At 34.2% G+C, this 19,270-nt stretch overlaps 1 protein-coding gene and 1 long non-coding RNA gene across 4 annotated transcripts in view; one reads left to right on the plus strand and one right to left on the minus strand.

Moving 5' to 3' along the window:
- Nucleotides 1–2,817: 2,817 nt before the first annotated feature.
- On the minus strand, nt 2,818–14,583 carry gata5 (GATA binding protein 5). 2 transcript variants are annotated; one of them, XM_039734899.1, is made up of 7 exons: nt 14,392–14,583; nt 13,050–13,735; nt 10,114–10,283; nt 7,979–8,107; nt 6,328–6,415; nt 6,088–6,215; nt 2,818–3,616 (listed from the first exon to the last, which is right to left on the minus strand). In XM_039734899.1, exons 2-7 carry the CDS (start codon nt 13,576–13,578, stop codon nt 3,473–3,475), a joined length of 1,188 nt encoding a protein of 395 aa, XP_039590833.1. In that variant the 5' UTR covers nt 13,579–13,735; nt 14,392–14,583; the 3' UTR covers nt 2,818–3,472. The 2 variants fall into 2 exon arrangements, with proteins under 2 accessions (XP_039590833.1, XP_039590834.1); XM_039734900.1 differs by lacking the exon at nt 14,392–14,583 and adding an exon at nt 14,113–14,209.
- An 89-nt stretch (nt 14,584–14,672) lies between these two features.
- The window catches only part of LOC120514497, a 64,033-nt gene continuing 59,435 nt past the window's right edge, over nt 14,673–19,270 (plus strand). For both annotated transcript variants that reach the window (XR_005630473.1, XR_005630474.1), the window contains exon 1: nt 14,673–14,755. This is a non-coding gene — a long non-coding RNA (uncharacterized LOC120514497). The remainder of the gene's footprint in view (nt 14,756–19,270) is intronic.

Raw genomic sequence — 19,270 nt, forward strand, 5'->3', positions numbered from 1 at the left:
TGTTTTGTTCATACACAGTATTAGGAACCTTTCAGAACTCCAGAGGACCAGCTTCATACGCAAAGAACCCAGAATGAAACGGTTCTTTGTCAAGCAGTAGTTCTAAGAGGAGTCACACAACCCAATATAGTGCTACTGAGGAACCGTTAAGAGTGGTAGGCGCTGGGCATATTGGATATGGAACGTTTGTCACAGATGGATTTCAAGAAATAGAAGAGTATAATTAACGCAAAACAAGAATTAATATATACAAGTAAATCTATATGTCCTCTAAATATGTTAGGGAAAAGGAATATTTCATAAATCCGCTACATAATCAATAACATGAAAAATGTTAATACTCGTTTAATTAGCTGGCAGTCAAGTGGAAAGCGATCACAGATTTCGACACTTGAATAAAGTTAGTGTTGTCAATTGTATTGGTATTATTTTTCTTTCCCCGTACAGTATATGAGTTAATTCCAGCTTTTCACAAAAATTCCATAGATGTAGTGTGTTTCATTTAAGAGAGCTAACCTTTAGTCGTTCAGATTTTATGCACAAAAAGGAAGAGTACAAAGGAAATATTCTGTTGAGGTTCTGTCCATACTGAGTTAAGTAGACTGTACATTTAAAAACTGATTACTGTCAAAGTGGCCGACAAACATTATGAAATGTACTGCTTAGAGTCATATAATGGTACATTCTGACATTTCTTTCAATTGTGCTGCATTGTTCCTGTCTTGACGACAAACTATAGTGAAAATCTGTATTATAGTCCAATTAATGAGTTTTCTTAAATTACTTAATCTAAAAAAGATCTTCAAAAACCTATAGAATCTGACCTGGAAAGGATGGCTGTACATTGAAGTTATTTTCCGTTTGCAGATACAATAAAAACCTGATCCACCATTACGGTTCTAAATGGGTCGTGTAGAAGTGAGTGTGGCTGCAAATGCGACTACCCCTTGGGGTTTCCAGGATTCTTTTAGGTGTTGCCTTTTTCTTTATTTTCTGAAGGTTTTGAAGGATGTATAATGCAGTTAAAACGACTTGTTCTGCAGATGGTTTAAAAACACAAAATCTAAAAAGAAACATAATTCAAAGCACAAAGAGCTGGAACAACAGAAACAATTTAAACAAAAATACACAACTCGGACTTTGCTCAAGTTAAGCAGCCATCTGATTTAGTTACTAGTAATAACATAATTTTCAAAATTTCTCAGAATCCTGACTTGTACAACATTATATATATCTTCAATTAAGAATTTAAAACATTTACATCTAAAAACTACTTTTCCTCCTGAATTCATTTGTGCTTTTTAGAACATTTTAGTAAAAATAACGCATCTCTGCTATATTGCGAAACATCTATTTTTATAGTGGTGTATTGCGTACAGAGTTGTTCATCCTATGTAATGCATACATGTTGGGATATTCTTGTATTATCTTCAGTTTGTTTTGGAGAGTACTGAATGATGTAACGCCAGTGGTTGCTTTGCTTTGCCTATGAAAAATGTTTTTCTCAGTACGAGTCACGTTTTATTGAAGCTCCACGAGTTTTCTGCATCATGTTTAAATCTTGGTTTCTTTGTATTTTATACGTGCTTGTTCTGCTGTAAAACATTCAACAAACTAAAGCACTAGCTCAGCAAATCAGATGTAACAATCAGCAGTATAACAGGCCGCCTCCGGAGTGTTATTGAGCCATTGCTGTAAACTTGCCTTGTTCTATAACCTTTGCCCATTTGAATCTTGAAGTTTTTTTTCTTAGAGAAATCTGACAAATTGATAAACAAAGCTTGTTTTTAATGCCAAAAGCTTTACAGACTGTTTAAGTTAGTGGACTTATTTCAGTTAGCTTAGAGGAAGCAAAGAACTCAATATAGTAAAACAAGTTGATATGTATGAAATTAAAAATGAGCACTTGTTTAATTGAAACAAAGTTAATCTTCTAAAAATATCTGCACAAATAATATTTTATTCCTTTAATTTATCTCAGCTGTTTGTTGTCTGTTAAAAATATTAGAAAAAAAAACCTTTCTCCTTCCCAAATCTTCTTTGTCACAATAAATACATGCTGTGTATAAAGTGCAATATTATACATAAAGCCATCAACTTGTAACTAAAGTACAGACTCTGGAAAGAAGTATTATTTATGTAGATCTTTAACAGATACAGTAAATAACCGTGAATCGATGGTAACATGATGGTAACATGACCAAAGGGTCATGATTTGAAAAGGGCTCACTGCACACAGTAGCACAGGCTAAGTTCAGGTTTTCTTAATCTGTTAGTCCTGCTAGGTAGCCTACCATATTATTAAAGATTTCAGTTAGTTTTTCTACATATTAGTATGTTTTTCAAAGCACAAAAAAGCAATTTCATATTAAAGAACCCTTCCCAGAATGAAATGGTGCTTTGTCAAGCAAAAGTTCATTGAGGAACCACACATTCCAATACAAAACCATGAAATGCCATTAAAAAATCATTATTTTTTCAGAGTGAAGGTGTTACCAAAAGCTTCTTTGTTTTTAATAGTTAAAAACATAAGCAATATTGCTAAAAATATGATGTCTGTTTTTATAAATGTTTTTGTATATGACAAATATTTGCAATTTCAGCTCTGTTGATGCTTTTATAAAGCAGCTTCTTTTAACTCTAACATTAAAATATTATGATAACTTTGATATAGTAAGTATCTTTCATCATACTAAATGCAAATTTAAACAATCAGAATTTGAATAAGGAATAAAAAATGATGGTTCTGCAATGACCACCAACTCCAGTGACAATATACAGCAAAACATTTAATGAAACTAATCCAGGGAGAAGAAATATGAGTCATTATTAGAAATATTTTTATTGACAGTTAAAATTGTTGATCAATATTTGTGATGAAATGTCCGTGTTTCTTCAGCCACTTTTATGAATATGTATTTCATTTTTAAATGGATTGTCAAAATTACTTAAAAGGAAAACAATTTCAATTCAAAATATTCAAAGGACAATAAAATAACATTATATTTTTAATAAAATACAGCAGATAAGTCTGTTTTTACATATCCACAAATTTATCAGAAGCTTCCATTTTTTTAAGTCATTTTTAAAAGCGACCTTAATTGCACTTTAAGACAAAAAAAGAAAAAAAAAATCAATGGGAGATATTTTTTTTCCAAATACACACACACACACATACACGCACACTCATATATTGGCCTAATATAAATGTGTGTGTATGTGTTCCCATACTTTTACTAAATTAAGATTTATGAAGACACTAAGGTACCACATAATGCAAATGTTTTAATTGAAAAAAAAATTAAATTAGTGTTATATTTCGTCACACGTGATCTGGTACAATCAAATTTAGAAACTGAACAATTCATTTACATCAGCTGCTTCATCTTAGAAGTCCATAGGTAGTTATTTTTTGGAGACCAGCACAACAGCAGGCTGGAAGCCATTTTTCTGCCCTTGCAGACACAAGTTCTTATGCTAATGCCATCGCACACCATGAGTCCTGTCTCATAGAGCCTGATAAGCCAGTCTGCTGGGCAAGGGAGGCAGCTGTGAAATGGTAGTCCTCAAATTTGAGCTCAGAATGACCACCGAGTTCATCTACATGAGATGATCCCTGAAAAAATAAAGCAAAATAAAAATGATCTTTACAGACAGTGCATAACATTAGCAAGAACTGAATGACGGAGAATAAATTAAACACGTAATAATTGCTATTCTTTTGAATTACTCAATTACGTTTTGTATTGCTTTTCAATAAATGTAATCCACACAATATAATTTTGTTAGCAGTCAGTGTAAGTAAATAAAAATATGGCACAAATAGTATTAGGCAATGCATGCACTAGGAAAGAATCGGTGTTCTAAGCAGCACAAATCGCAAAGAAACATTTGCACTGAGAACAGAGTTAGGGTTGAAACTATCCCAAGATGTCATTCCATTCTAGAGCAGTCCCCACACTCTTGTTCACCCTGGCCAAATTCATCTAACTTTCTGCATAACCTGCTGTTTTTTTTTTCATTCTTTCTTTTTGAATGTCACAGAAAATGTTAGTTCCATGATAAAAAACAGCACTGGATTATTACAGATCGAGACATTACACATTAATGGTGAAAGGTTTCTTTATTTTGGACATACACCTTTCAGCAAGCCACTCATTAGAAGTACAGGTCAACAAATCACTATATGTAAACATAGTAGACATATTAGAAACAAGCAACATTCAATTAATTATCTTTAATAATGAAATATTTATTTCAATTGACATTGCATACTGTTTATATATTAATTTTCTGTATGCTCATAAAATGCCAACATTTTATCTAGTAGCTATCTAGCATCTTTTAGAATATTTATCATCTACAGGGAAATTACTGCCACCTTTAAGCTTAAGAGTCTTGAGAGTCACACTTTTACAACTTCAGGGAAAACATATTGTACAGTATAATATGTGTTTAATATTTTTTTTCAGTTATACATTTTGGCCTCTGTATCTAAAATTAGAAATGTTCTTTCCATCCTTCATCTCTGTCTATACCTGGTTTTGAACTGAAATTCCATTTCCTATGCTTGCAGAAGTGTCCTCAAAGCAGGGTTTACCTCTAGATACTATGCCATATCCATGGTAAAGCACACACAAATTGAGTTTAAAGATAACATTTGATAGGTATAGCTAGTCTTTATTTATGGCAGGAAAACGGAATTTTTGGAAGAAACATACCTGAGTATTTAGAGAAAATTACCATGCACTCCAAGGTAACAGTTCACACTGCTCTACAAGGTATCTAATAATTGATATTATTATTATTATTGTTACTAATGTTATTATTATTAGTAGTAGTAGGATTTGTTTCCGGCCTTGCGCCCTGTGTTGGCTGGGATTGGCTCCAGCAGACCAGTGTGACCCTGTAGTTAGGATATAGCGGGATGGATAATGGATGGATGGATGGATAGTAGTAGTAGCAGTAATTGTAGTAGTAGTAATAGTAGTAGTAGCAGTACCACCGCTCCCTATACGCAGAGTACACAGTCTGCGTAGGGCACCAACTCCCAGGGGGGCACCATCCCAGCTGCTCAAAAAAATCTTTTTTATATATTATTTTAATAAATTAATATTAATAATATACATATACAAATAAACAAAAATATAAACATATTTATTGCATTTTATGGTGAATGCAAAGTAGGCTAAGCACACGTGATGACGCGCGCGCCCTCATGTATTTACTTTTATTTGAATAAAGTTCTATTTTGGCCCCTACAATAGGTGTTTTTTTATTATTTTATTTTTACTTCCGTAATATTTGGGGGAGGGGGCACAAAAATAAATTTCTGCTTAGGGCACCCATTTGGCCAGCAGCAGCCCTGAGTAGTAGTATAGTGATAAGCATTACTAGATTAAACACCAAATCATCAAAGTGGTTAGAACTGCTGTCTCACAGTTACAGTGTCCTGAATTTGCACTACAGACCTGGGAGCTGCCTGTGTGGAGTTGCACATTTTAACCATATGTGATTTTTTTTTTAATTCAAGTACTTCAGTTTTTTTACGTATCCCAATGATGTACTGTATATGTCAGCTTAATGTGCAATTGTAAATTGGCCTAGTGATTGTGTATGCCTTTTGATGGACTGCAACCCAGCCCATGTACGTTTACTCAATAATGCAGTAATAGGTGCCAGCTCCTTATAATTCTGAACAGGATAAGCAGTATTGAAACGTGATCAATGGAAAGAAGGATGTTTGAACGCCTGAATTTTTTAAATATATATTTTCCTCTGGTCCATCCATGTTGTCTCAATGCTAAGCCTGTTTGCAGCAAATTTTATTTTATATTGCTCTCTTTTATATGTACTGCCATCATAAAGCACATACATATCTGTTCACAAATATTTTCACAGCTGACATATAACTAGCTTGGAGGCCTACAGTGAGTCAGTGGAGAGAAGTAAACCATCAATTATATATTATTATATTAATATAATCAAACTCATATTGTTATGTGGTTAGGGGGGATGAATTCCCAGTACAATGTCAGTAGAGCTACAGCTTAATAGAAACACCTATTAGCCAAAGTAAAAGCTTACCTGTGTCACTGAAACTACAGTCTGACCTGGAAATGGTGAAGAGGCTATACTGGGCTCACTTTTAATAGTGGAAGCTTTTTCTGAATTATTCATTGGTAGGGGTGAACTTGTACCAGTAGTGGAAGAACCTGAAACAAAAAGAAGTAAATAAATAATCAGAGCATTATTATTATTATTATTATTATTATTATTATTATTATTTAAAATTCAGGACTTTGTTAGAAATACAAATGGCCTCACCTGTTGAGCCCTTAGATTTGTTCATATTTTTTGGTTTTCGTTTTCGTGTTTGGATGCTTTCTTTTTTCATGGCCAAAGGTCTTGGCACCTAAAAATTAATGAAGAAATACTTTAGAACCATTTCTTTATGTGCTTAATAATTATAATAACTGAAGAATTATGATTATCGCAAAAACTTGTTTTTAACTTAGTCTGATTTGGTTCGATATACTTTATTAATCCAAGCGGAAATTGTCTTTTCAATTTGACAAACCCCTCATTAATTTAAAATACACTAACAGCTGTATAATATACTATAAAGTTTTATCATTCTGTTCATTTCCTGAATCTGCCTGATCTGATTTTGAATTTCAGGAAATCAAAAATTATCCTGGCAACTTTGGATTCCAGGCCAACTCTAGATGAGGTGGCAGGCTATCATATGTAACACAAACTCACAAACACAGGTAGTTTTTTGATCACTTTAAAGTATAGCCAATTAAACTATTTTGCATGACATGTACAGTATAAATGTGCAATACCCACATAGAAATTGACAAAAACATGATGTAAACCTAGTATCCTGAAGATATAAGGCTGCAGCACTAAGCACTTTACTTCCCTTCTACAGTTTTAATCATGAATTCTATCACAGAAATAACCTTATCCATTTTTGAATTATTCCTTAAAACTACAATGTACTCAAAGGCTGAGTCTGGATTAGATGGTATCACAATAAATTAAATAATAATTGCATTAATATTAAATATTAATACGTTTTTAGGTAAACGTGTATGCATTTGTTTGACTGTTTAGTCAATGTTAACAACAGGGTGTAGACTTAAATATATATTTTATATTAAGTTTGTTCCTTGAATATCATAAATACTAAATATTTAACATTAGTTTGGAAAAAGTGTGTCTCGTCTAAAAGTTAACATAACGTTTAAAGGAAAAACATTTTGCTTTTGTGTATTACACTGGATATTCCTCTGCACATCCATTAATACTTGACACGTATTTAGTGTTTAGCAAAACACACAGTACTGTAAAATGTTCCTGTGCCTAAATTATATTGACTGTGTTGTTCAAAGTGTATGTGACACATTCGCAGTAAGTGAGCTGTCGCAATTAGTGAAATGAAGTCCACAGATCCACGGTTCTCCCTGCACGAAGGTGACTCAGGTTTTACCATTTTAACGCAGCTCGTCAGAAGGGAAGGTCCTTCTTTAAAAATAACATAGCAATATACAATATAAGCTTGTATACAATCTACCGTTTTACAGTAATAATCCTAAGAGTTTTACTGCAAAATTAATAAAACAATCATATTGATGATTTGAATGAATCGATGAATTAAGTTTTAAAGTATTATTTTAAATACAGTTTTTTTTTTCTTTTTTTTTACCTCGTAAATAACACATAAACCTTTGGAAACGCTGACATGAAAAATACGGGTATAATGAAAAACCTGCTCTGTATCGTGTCGTTTGATTGCGAGTTGTCACATATTCACTTCTTTACCGTATTTTTTATTTTTTCACGTTTTCACTAAGCCTCCACTTCTTTTTCAGAGTATTTCATACTCTCAGTTAGTGGCGCGTGCCTTTGCTATCGAAATATTTTATTTAATTAAATTAACTTGTCAAGACGCTCAAAGAAGAACCATTACCCCATGAAGTTTCATGTAGAGTCCACAGGCGTTGCACACTGGCTCCCCTTCTGCATTTCGTCTCCATAGCGTGGTGGTGGTGGTGTGACAGTTCGTACAGCACAGACCGGCGCGTCTCGAGGAGGTCTGCTGAAATATGAATGGCAAGAAAAAATGTCAGGGTCTAGAAATCGCTAGCCATGTTTGATCAGCTTCATCAATCAAGATGCATATTTTAATCGTTACTGTTCATTGAGTAATTTGAATCCCAAAACTGAGAACCAATATCAATAATATAAACAACAAACAATGTGTAGGTAGTTGATCCATTAAGGTGAAAAACATTGACCCAATTAGTCAAGCGCATGTTCAAATTAGAAAATGTCTTTTGAGTTTTAAGTTTCCTCTTTTCGTACTTAAACTGTACGATAAAATAATTCCTAGAAATACTATGCTAATGTTGTAAAAACATTCCTTATTTTATTTATTCCCTACTGTAATATTATTATGTGACTTCTGAGAGAGTCGATTCGGAAAAGGCGGTACACTCTTAAAAATAAAGGTGCCTGAGTGGCTCTTCAGAGCGATGCCTTAGGGGAATCATTTTTGATTGCCAAAAGACCCATTCACATTAAAGCTTCCGAAAGAACTTTTATATATTAGCAGGCTCCATGCAGTAAATAACCATGGAATATATGGTAACGGATTTGGGAAATACCAATGGGACATTTTAAAAGGACTATTGCATACAACAACACAGGCTAAATTCAGGTTTTCTTAATCCGTTAGTCTCCTGCTAGGATATCACACTTGAAATATTTACGTTTTTTCCATAGTTTTTCAAAGCAAAAAGAACTAATTTAATATACAAAAAAAAAAAAAAAACAAACCTTTCCAGAGTGAAATGATGCTGTGTCAATTATTTATTTATTTATTTGTTAATTTATTATTTGTTCAACAATAAACCATACAACCCAGTAAAGAGCTCTAAAGTGCCATTAAAGACCCATTATTTTTAAGAGTGTAGAAGATAATGCAAAAGTGAAAACCGTAAACATGCGTGTTTCTCCAAAGCCGAGTTTTCTGGATGTTAACTTTAGGTGAGAGTTTTCTAACCGCGTTTCAACTTCTAAATCAATTTCTCCTTCTTTTTTAATAAATGGTGCTATTAATTTTTTGGCTGACACCCCTATCCAAAGCCAATTTATGTTGCAATTGATCATATCTCCTTTTTAATTAAAGAATAGGAAGTTGAAGTGACTTGCTGATTGTCACAATTGCAGTGCCAGTTACGAGATTTGCACCCACAACCACAGGGTTTGAAGTCCAAAGCCCTACTACACCGCATAAAAACAATTTAAAACGTGCAGAAAAATCAGAAAATTGTGTTTCTTTAATATTACTGTGCGATTCACGTTAATATTTTCTTCCTGAAAAGCAATTCAATGCATTTTAAGTTGTACTGAAAAAATATGGATCAATAAATTAAAGTTGTACCCTTTTTTAAATTTCAGCTGTTAAATACTGCATCTCTTAGAAACGATGTTTCATATTATGGCTAAATACAGACCTGACCTCTTAAAGGAAGCTGTTGAACTTTGTATTGAGCATTGATTTTCCGTTTTATTTCAGAGAGAACAATGTCGCTCACAAGATATGCCCAGGTTTACACAACTTCTTTATGGCGACATTTTTGTGGCCTCAGTCAACAAGTTAGTGTAAATCATAGGTCCAATAATTAACCACCCCCTCTCTTACCTCCACAGTAGGTGCAAAATGTTCTGCCTCTCCTCTCTGATTTTAATAGCAGTAGTTTTAAAAGTAGCAGTTGTACAAACATTGTTTTATTTTACTTTATGTTGCTTCTAAACCTGCATGAGGATTAATTGCTACAATGTTAAACGCACTTTATTTATTGTCTCCTAGCAAGTTCTGAATGAACCTTCGCTATGATTTACCGCCATTAGTAGACTCAAAAAGGATCACAAAATGTTTTTAGAGGTCTCTGTCGAAGATCAAATTAAACTTCCGTAGGGCACGCATGGCTTTTTGATTTTCTTTGTTTAATTAACACAATCAGCATAATAACTCCATGCTTCAACATGCTAAAATATAAATAGCTATCCAAAAATCTGAAGGGTGACTATTCGCCTTACCAGTCTTTTCTGTGGTTTAATTAGTGGTCTGTTGATCCCGTTCATTTTGTGGTACAGACCACAGGCGTTACAGAGGTAATGACCTGTACCATCACGCCTCCAGAGCGGTGTAGAGATGGAGCCGCAATTCACGCATTCTCGGCCTTCTCCGGGAAACTCTTCAAGTAGTTCTAAAAGATTAAAAAATAATTAGTAATTTAATCGTTAGCTGTCACATATGGATTTTATTAAATGTTTATGAAATTTGAAACAAACAAAAGATTTTTTTCTTACTTGCACATAATATATAAATGCAGTTTCCGTAAATAGGTTCACTCATTTACTCTTGTAAAAGGAACTACGTCTGAATCTCTGCCTTTACACAAAACTGCTACCGATATATATATTTTTATAGGCGACAGCGTTTGATTTGTAAATTTGTATTATATTAAACTAAGTTTGAAATGCAACCGTTATATTTTTACAATATTGTATACAATACCAGTCATAATTGGATAATGGTTTTCTTTAACATTGCACTGTCTTTAATACCAATAAAACATTTAATCACTTTTATTAGAGAAAAGCCAAGCAAAATGACACCTTTTATTGGCTAACTAAAAAGATTACAATATGCAAGCTTTCGAGGCAACTCAGGCCCCTTCTTCAGGTAAGTTGGAATCTTATGTAAACTTTTATTAATAACACAAATCCACCAAATCAGTTCTACGCTTCTGAGCTAACATATTCCCTACCACTTAAATGTTGTATCATATTAACAATAGTATTACACGCGTGTGTCATAAACAGTAAAGCTGTTGTTTGCAGCGATTAGTAATTTAAGAATTTGCAATGAGTCTTTAATTTATATTTGGCACGTGTATACTGAAGTCAAGAGAACAATAATGTACAGAAAGATTATTTTAGCTTCCAAAACGTTCATCGTATTTGATCGCTGTATTAATCTAAAAGTCTGCATTATTGAATGCAGTATGTATGCCATATACTGCATAAGAAGTGATTAAAACATAAATATTGGATTTTTGCTGGAAAATGTGGATTGGAGAGTCCTTTACCGAGGCGAAGAACGGCATGTGCGATTTTTCTCGGTCCTGTGGTTTGTATGTCGGCGGCGACACGTAGGCGGGTATTGGGAGAGACGGAATGTCTAATGGTGATTTAAACGCCTTTCTGATCCAGCGTTTCTAATATCAATCACACCTCGGACTGTGCCTAAATGACAAACTACAGACACCCATAAAGGAAATCCCTTGGGTCAGGGTGTCTGTACTTTTTACATTTTGGTTTTAGCAATGATGATCCTCTTAAGCGCATGGCTATTAAAAGTTTGAAGTTAGTTCCTTTGAAATGTTGCCTTAAAATAATATTTTTAAAATGCTTAATTAACTGGCATCAGTTTTCTAAACATTTTGCATATAAGTTTGAAGTGTAAGTTCCACAAATGAATTCAACATTTTTAAAAAGTGTACCTTTATACTGTACATAATGATGTACAACCGTGCATATTATTATTATTATTATTATTATTATTATTATTACAACAACTACACCACTGTTTTTGTGATAAAATGATCTCGTATGTTTACACCAAATAGCAAAATTATTAGCCCTATATTCTAAAAGTCCGTATTGGTTCTGAATATATGCCTTTCTATCTAGCTATGTTTATCAGCATACAAAATCAAAACGAGCACCCCGTTTTGTACTGCATTGTTCGTGTTACACATTATATCTTAAATAGCACCACAGAAAAAAATTATACTTTAATCACACAATAATGAAAAGCAGGATACAAAACCAAAAATGTCTCCCAAAACATAGCTTTGCGCGTCTATACTGTTTACATTCCTCTTACTATAAAGATAAGCTCGTTTGATTCACTGCAGTAAACCTGATAACAGCTAATGTTTAAAACAACAAAATTATACTGTTTTCCCTTCTGCTTTTCTTTTGCCAATAAGAAAATGTAAATAAATAAATAAAATAAAACTAAAAATAGCCTGTAAACCAGTTAATGTGTCACTGCTGCATTGTAATACCAAGTTATTAACATGAGTGACGGGTGAATACTCGACTGTGCTCCGGCTCTGAAAAACATACCGTAAGATGTTTGGGAAAGTTAAGTCAAACAAATATAATATAATTTACTTTTTCTGATATACATTCATTTACATCTGTAGACATCAAAAGGGTCACAAGCTTCAAAATATCCCAGATATTTCAAAGGCTAAAAGCTTGCGGAACTTCCCGTAAAGTTAATAACGCAAATATTCTGGTTACAGTGCTCATACTGTAAATACTTATTTACAGTCATATAAATCAACACAATTTGTAATATTCTCCAGTCTTCTGAGTTTGCTGTTTTAGAGCGGTTACTGTCCACACAAACTCTCCTATAGTTGGTCACAAGGCACACATACTGTAATGGATGTCAGTTTTGTTTGCCAAAAAGTATATATTAATGATGGAGACTGGTACCGAGAGCGCGATCGTAATGGTGGGGTGTATGAAAACACAGATGCGACTCCTTTTAACTTCTACAAACGCATCAAAGTAACAAGCATTGTATTCTAATCAACCCTTGACATTTTTATTTACAATTGAAAAAAAGACCGCTTTGAACCACATATCCTTCTAAAAAGACTATTGAAGTTCTCTTTTGTGTGTTTGTTTTAAAAATAGTTTTAACTAAAAGGTGAATTTCCTAAACGATAAAAGAGCTTTGCATCAACTATAGTCATACTAGAAGTCCCTGCTTATTTGTTTTGTTGAAAAAGTTGCTGTCCCTTTTTACATATCATAGATAGATAGATAGATAGATAGATAGATAGATAGATAGATAGATAGATAGATAGATAGATAGATAGATAGATAGATAATTTTATTCAATGTATAGAGTTAAATTAAACAAATAAAGCATTGTTACTTATTCATACCTAGGCTGGGTCGCCTTCCGGCCAGTCCTGCCTGTCTGCTTTGAAGGTTATGGATCATGCTACTTTCAAAATGTCCAGCAGCCCACGATGAGGCCACATCAGGTGTCACGTAGGTGTGATAGGGGCTAGAATAAGACCCGCTGACAGAACGGACTAAGGCATTGCTGTATTGCTCCACACGGCTCCCATTGCTGATCACCAAGGGGTTCTGGTACGATCCTTCTCTGGTTACGTTTCCGCTGACTGGAGGGCTGTGTGAGTAAGAAAACCCGGAGGAAGGATGAGGGCTGCCTGGGTTAAACGCAGAGTTGTCGGCTCCAGCCTGCGGCCAGCCGTGGTGGTTAGTTAAAGAGTGCGTCTGATGAGCAGTGTCGCAGCTCTGTAGGTAGGGCAGTGTCTGAAGCATTGAAGGGACCCGAGTGGTCGGGACATACACAGGAGAATTGCCCGTTGAGTGAATATAGCTCCCCGTATCATGTGGATAAGCGGATTGACCGTGGTTTGATGCCAAAGCCAAACTTTGATACATCCCGGAGACAGTGATCACTTTTCCCTGTTGATTCGAACGGTGTATTCCTTTGGCAATAAGTATTCCCAGCGTTTTCGGGTCTGTCAACTGAGATGTAACTCCTTGAAACTCGGTGTTGAATAAACAAGACGTCTTGTGCGTCTAAGCTCGATACAACCTGTAAAGGCAAGCACATACAAAATAAAATTGTTTTTTTGAATATTCATAATATTTTTTAACATTTACATAAAATATATAGTTTTTCAATTTGTCGTGTTCATCCTTAACTAGTAGAACTTTGAAGAAAGTGTTCAGCATGCAGGTTTCTGTTTCATGAATGCCGTTTAACCAGAGGGGGGAAAACACACTAAATGCATCATCTTATTTATGAAGCAGTCCTCTTATATTTGTCAAAAGTATCTATAAAATTTAACATATACAGTCGAATATAAGCAGTATGACTCTCTATGCCTTAATTGTGTAAAAATGTTTTTCAGTATTAAATTCACACTTTGCATAGCGCACACAATACTGAAAAAAATACCAATGCCTTACTTTTTCACTTTTTATACACATTTAAAATATTGATATCGCACCGCTCCACTTTCAGCTACGAGGTATTAAACTCTTACTGCATCCTCGTCAGTACCAGATAAAACTATATCATATCAGAGACAGTTTAATCGCAGATCATACAAAGAACATTGCAATATTGATAACTGCATGCACAAAACTAATAGAAATTTCATCCAAAACCCCTCAGAGCATTATCTAAATAGATAAGAGCAGTCGGAAGATAAGTCATTTCATAAGATACATCAGGCAGCTACTTACAGGACACGTCGAATGTGATGCAAAAAGCGAAGACCTTCTTGAAACTCAATTCAGATAGCGCAGTGCGACCCAGCAGCAAACAAGTACACGTAAGATATCCGTAATACGATTTGGCTGACTGTAACAGTCTTCAAAAATAGTAAAGTCCTTGTAGCAGCGTTAACTGCCGCAGTCTGCGATAATCTCCCATTAGAAGTGGGTTCTCCTGGCTCGGCCTCGGCTACTTCACAGCAAGTTATTTGTACCGCCTGTACCACGTGACACGTCCTATAGGTAGAGATCCTAGGCGTCGGGAAATGGGTGTCTACCTGAGGCCGACGCTGCTCGGGATCGATTGGCATTGTTCACCATCAATCATTGCCAGGTTTTTAATATTTCTGAACAATTACCTTTGTTTTATTGTAGTTCTAAAGGAAAGCACTGTACTACTGTGTACGTTTATCGTTTAGCGAATGGAGATGACGCGCTTATGATCTAATTAAAATTTGTATGTTTTATGGGTATATTAGCTCGTATATTAGCCTCGCTAATTCCCCATGAAAATGTGCTTGGTTTTAAAGAGGAAACACAGCAAAACAGTTATATGCGAATACACAACGATTTCGCCGCGGCGGCGATTTGCGAAGCTTAAGTTTCTATAATATACCCTCTCGTTCTAAATCACTATAAGAAACGATTTCGTGTATTTACATAATGAAAAGGTTTATTTTCAATATCGTTAGAGTAACGCAAAGACTAGCAGAAAGGGTCACATTATGTCAAAATAAGCATACTATAATGTTCTTTCTTCAGTTCAAAAAAATTCTGTAATACATTTTCTGTAAAGGTTTCGGTAACAGATGGTATTCTGTGATCTTGTAGGTGCTTTGTAAAGAAGCATGAAGTTGTCGATTTTATTGGTCAAGACATTTTTAGTATCATCTTAACAGTGAAAGCAAAATATAAGAGTTGATTATAAAAGGTACAATGTATCGCTTATATATTTTACAGAAAGACAAGGAAGTTTTTTGTACGCTGTCTTTGTAGACACGTAAACGGTTAAGCAGTGGATTGCCATGGTAAAGAAGGCTTTCTAGAAAATACAGGATTCAAACCGAGTTTCAAAAAAATCAAAAGGAGGAAGCCTGCAGTTCCCCCAAAACTGAGTAATAGCTGATCTTTGATAACCTAGCATGGCAAGAAACACTTCATCATTTTAAATGTGAAATCGCTAAACAAAAGCTACTAAAATATTTAAGTGCTACTAAAACAGACCTGAAATAAACTGTTACTTATTTTGTGATATTGATTCATTTCTAGTTCATCTATACATCTAGCCACCTGTCCATTCTTACACCCAGTCCCCCCACTACCCGTGCAGCTATGTATTGTTCAGGATCTCGGGGACTGTGTTGAGCTTATGATTTAAGAAATTTATAAAATAAACGGCTACATGAATTAAGCGAATGTTTATATAATTGGTTCGTAATAGGCATACACTTTATTGTTTTGTCAACATAATGAATAATGAAAATGAATTAAATTTTACTTCTGACATATTATGAAAATCTTTATAAGAAAACTTGCATAATGATGTTTATCTTTTAGTTTAATGCATTATACTAATGGGTTAAATCTGCTGCCCTTTTTAATAAATTTCAGGAGATAAGTCTTCTTTGACTTTAAAGTGCATCTCCAGGTTAACAATACATTATTTAAATGACTAATGGATACATTAAAGTAATATTAATATGTTCAGTATGTACATATAGCGACTGTAAAGCACAAGTGTTCCAATCAAAGCAAATCTCAATAACAGTACCTGACTAAAACAGATTACAATGTCACGGTTTATTTCCTTAGTTATTCATATCTCCCTCTTAACAGTTTATTAGGCATCATATATGTGACCGATTGTTTTATAAAGAGCCTTGTTTATTTTGAAAACGGTGAGGAATTTCACCACTGGGCAAATGTTGGAAATTTTAGACAAAATACGGGAATCTGTTTTTAATATAATGAGATTATTGCCTACAGAGTAGATGTTATCCCTGCAATATTATCAGCAGAAAAAGATCAAGACAGAAAGATCAATTGTGGTAAGATTAATGGTAGACAGAAATCAATATTGACAAATATTCCGAGTAATTGGGGGCCAACTGAAACTAGAAGAATTTGCTTTACATTCTTGTACTAATATATGCAAATTGTTCATATTTCACACAAATGCTCAGTTTTTATATGGTGGAAAACTTTATGAAACCTTTGGTTCAAGTAGGTTTATGCAGGTATTTTTATATTACAGAAACAGACAACAGAATAGAAGACCGATAATTACAATTTACGGAAGTAAATTAACTTTAATTTACCTGGCATAAGGACATGATTTAACACATTGTGTTGTCCCCATACCATTTTAAAAAGTGTTAGTTTGATCACGGACAGTTTAGGGTCAAGATCAATTACTACAAAAAAGTGTGTGTGCGTGTGTGGATTTATGACCTACTATTGCCTAGAGTGAACGGACATATTTGTTTACGTTTTTAATACATATATATGTCCGATTATCAATTAAATCTGTATTCGTTTCTTCTTGAACAATGGTAATTGTCATAATTGACTTTTACTTTAAAAAGAAAAAAACAACGCCTCTAAATGAAAAAAGTACATGCTGCTTTAATATATTGGAATCAATAATCATTAATGTAGCGCTTAAGCAGAAACACCCTCTAATTTTTCTACTTTTTTTGAAAAGAATAAAGCCTGTAATTTGTTTTCCTTACAGACAGAAATCTAAACTATGCATAATGTACAGAAAGACGCCCCTGAAATTATTTTAACCTTAATGCAACATAACGCTGTGCTGGGGAAATTCAAGTGTCTTGTGCGTGTCAATGTTTAATTGTCAAATAAGGAGATTTTTTATTAAGGGCTGCATGTCATTCGGTTTTATGCCAATAACTGCGTGCAACTGCAAAGAAGGACTTGGATAGGACAGGGAGTGGGCAGGGGCCGATTGGGTGATGCTAACCGTGTCCCGTGGACACAGCCTTAGCGCATTTCCCACGATTGTTTAAAGTTGATTTTAATAAAGCTTATATAATTGCAGGAGCTGCATATTTTTAAATAGCAAACATGTTGCGAATGTTTTCGATCATCAATGTTGCATGCATATACGTTGTAGTTTATTGATTCTTTGTTTAATTGGCACTAAGAATGCAAAAGTCATATTTTGTGTAGAGAACATAACAAATAAAAAATAAACGTTTACACCTTAAGCGAGAGCATTAAAACAGAACTGTCAAAACATGAAACAGGCACATCTGTTGAAAATTAGCTTTTGTAATAACTTTCAGACGGTTATCTTTAGACCGTGTATTTCCTTCTGCATCTGACACCTTTGTTTGGCCCGATTATTATCCTATATCATACCAAGAAGAATAACTATTTAGGCATTATTGTGTGCCCGGTTAAGGAGATTCGTAGTAACCGAATATTTAGAAGAACTCTGGTTATGTAACATCTTTAAAACTAAGGCATTTTAATAATAATTGACCTGAGTGATCGTAATGGTAGGAATGTCTCTATACTTTAAAACTCTTGAAAACAATAACGGCCGTGATTATGTGGGTGTGTTTTCTGCGACATCATCTGAACAATCGAAAATTGAGGTATTATTTAAATAATGTATATGTTAAGATTTATCTGAAACATTTTAAGAGTGTTCAAAGCTATACTTTTTCATCATCGACAACAATAATAAACTTATTCGATTCTTGCTAAGACTACTGTTGTGTTACAAATTCATTTTCAGAAGCTGACCGTTCCATTACAGCATCTGAGGGAGCCCGAATCTATGAGAGTGAGACTGCGCAACGCAACTCTGCCGGGACTGCACCTCATCATCACTGATGCACTCACAATACTCCCATTCTCACTTGTGCCGTCCTAGTTTTGAAAAAGCCAGCCAACCAACTTGACATCTTTGGGACAGTTAACAGAAGAACTGAAAACAAGTCAGCCAGAACATAACTTATAAGGATTTGTTACATGAATACGTACAACACTAATATTTAAATCGAAAACTGTTAAAAGTTAGAGGCGTTAGCAAGTCTTCTTCGTGTTAATTAAAAGTAAAGTAAATTAAGTAGTGGCTGATTCCTACAGCAACAACATTTCAACAACAGCATTTATTTATATAGCACATTTTCATACAAACAGTAGCTCAAAGTGCTTTACATAATAAAGAATAGAAAAATAAAAGAGACAATAAGGTTTAATCGCCATTCATTTTTAAAAATAATGCGTCTTATCTTTTTGTCTGAAATCACTGTTTAACGACGTAAAATATATACAGTAATATTGGAATTCGAAAATTAGAATTCACTCTCCATACACTCAACCACTGTTTCTTATAGGTTAAGTCTTTGGACCTCAAACCTGAGGTTGTGGATTTAAATACCGGTATCCACATTGTGTGACAATGAGCACGTCACTTCACCTGCCTGTGCTTCCTGGAAAAAGTTGTATTTTAGATACTGTAAATCGACTAGGATTAAGTAATAATAATGCACACTTATGTCAATCGCAGATTTCATATGTTTAATCACAGAAGAAAATGAATCATAAACAGTATTAAGAGAAATAAAAATATACATTTATCCCTAAAACTTTTCTCAAATAAAATGAAAAATTCTTGTTAGAGTCTTGTAACAGAAAATCATTTTTAAGCACTAATCACTGTATGGTATTAATGGAAGTAAGATCTCCGGTAACTGGCGTAGATGAATTACACAGTAACGGCAGCCAGCAGTGTCTAATGGCCTCCTTCTTTACGCTATACACATAAACCGCGGCTCCCATTTCTGATCATGCGGTTTGTGTAGAAGTGGTCAGCCAA

Source organism: Polypterus senegalus, chromosome 14 (assembly GCF_016835505.1).
Source record: "Polypterus senegalus isolate Bchr_013 chromosome 14, ASM1683550v1, whole genome shotgun sequence".
NCBI lineage: Eukaryota > Metazoa > Chordata > Cladistia > Polypteriformes > Polypteridae > Polypterus > Polypterus senegalus.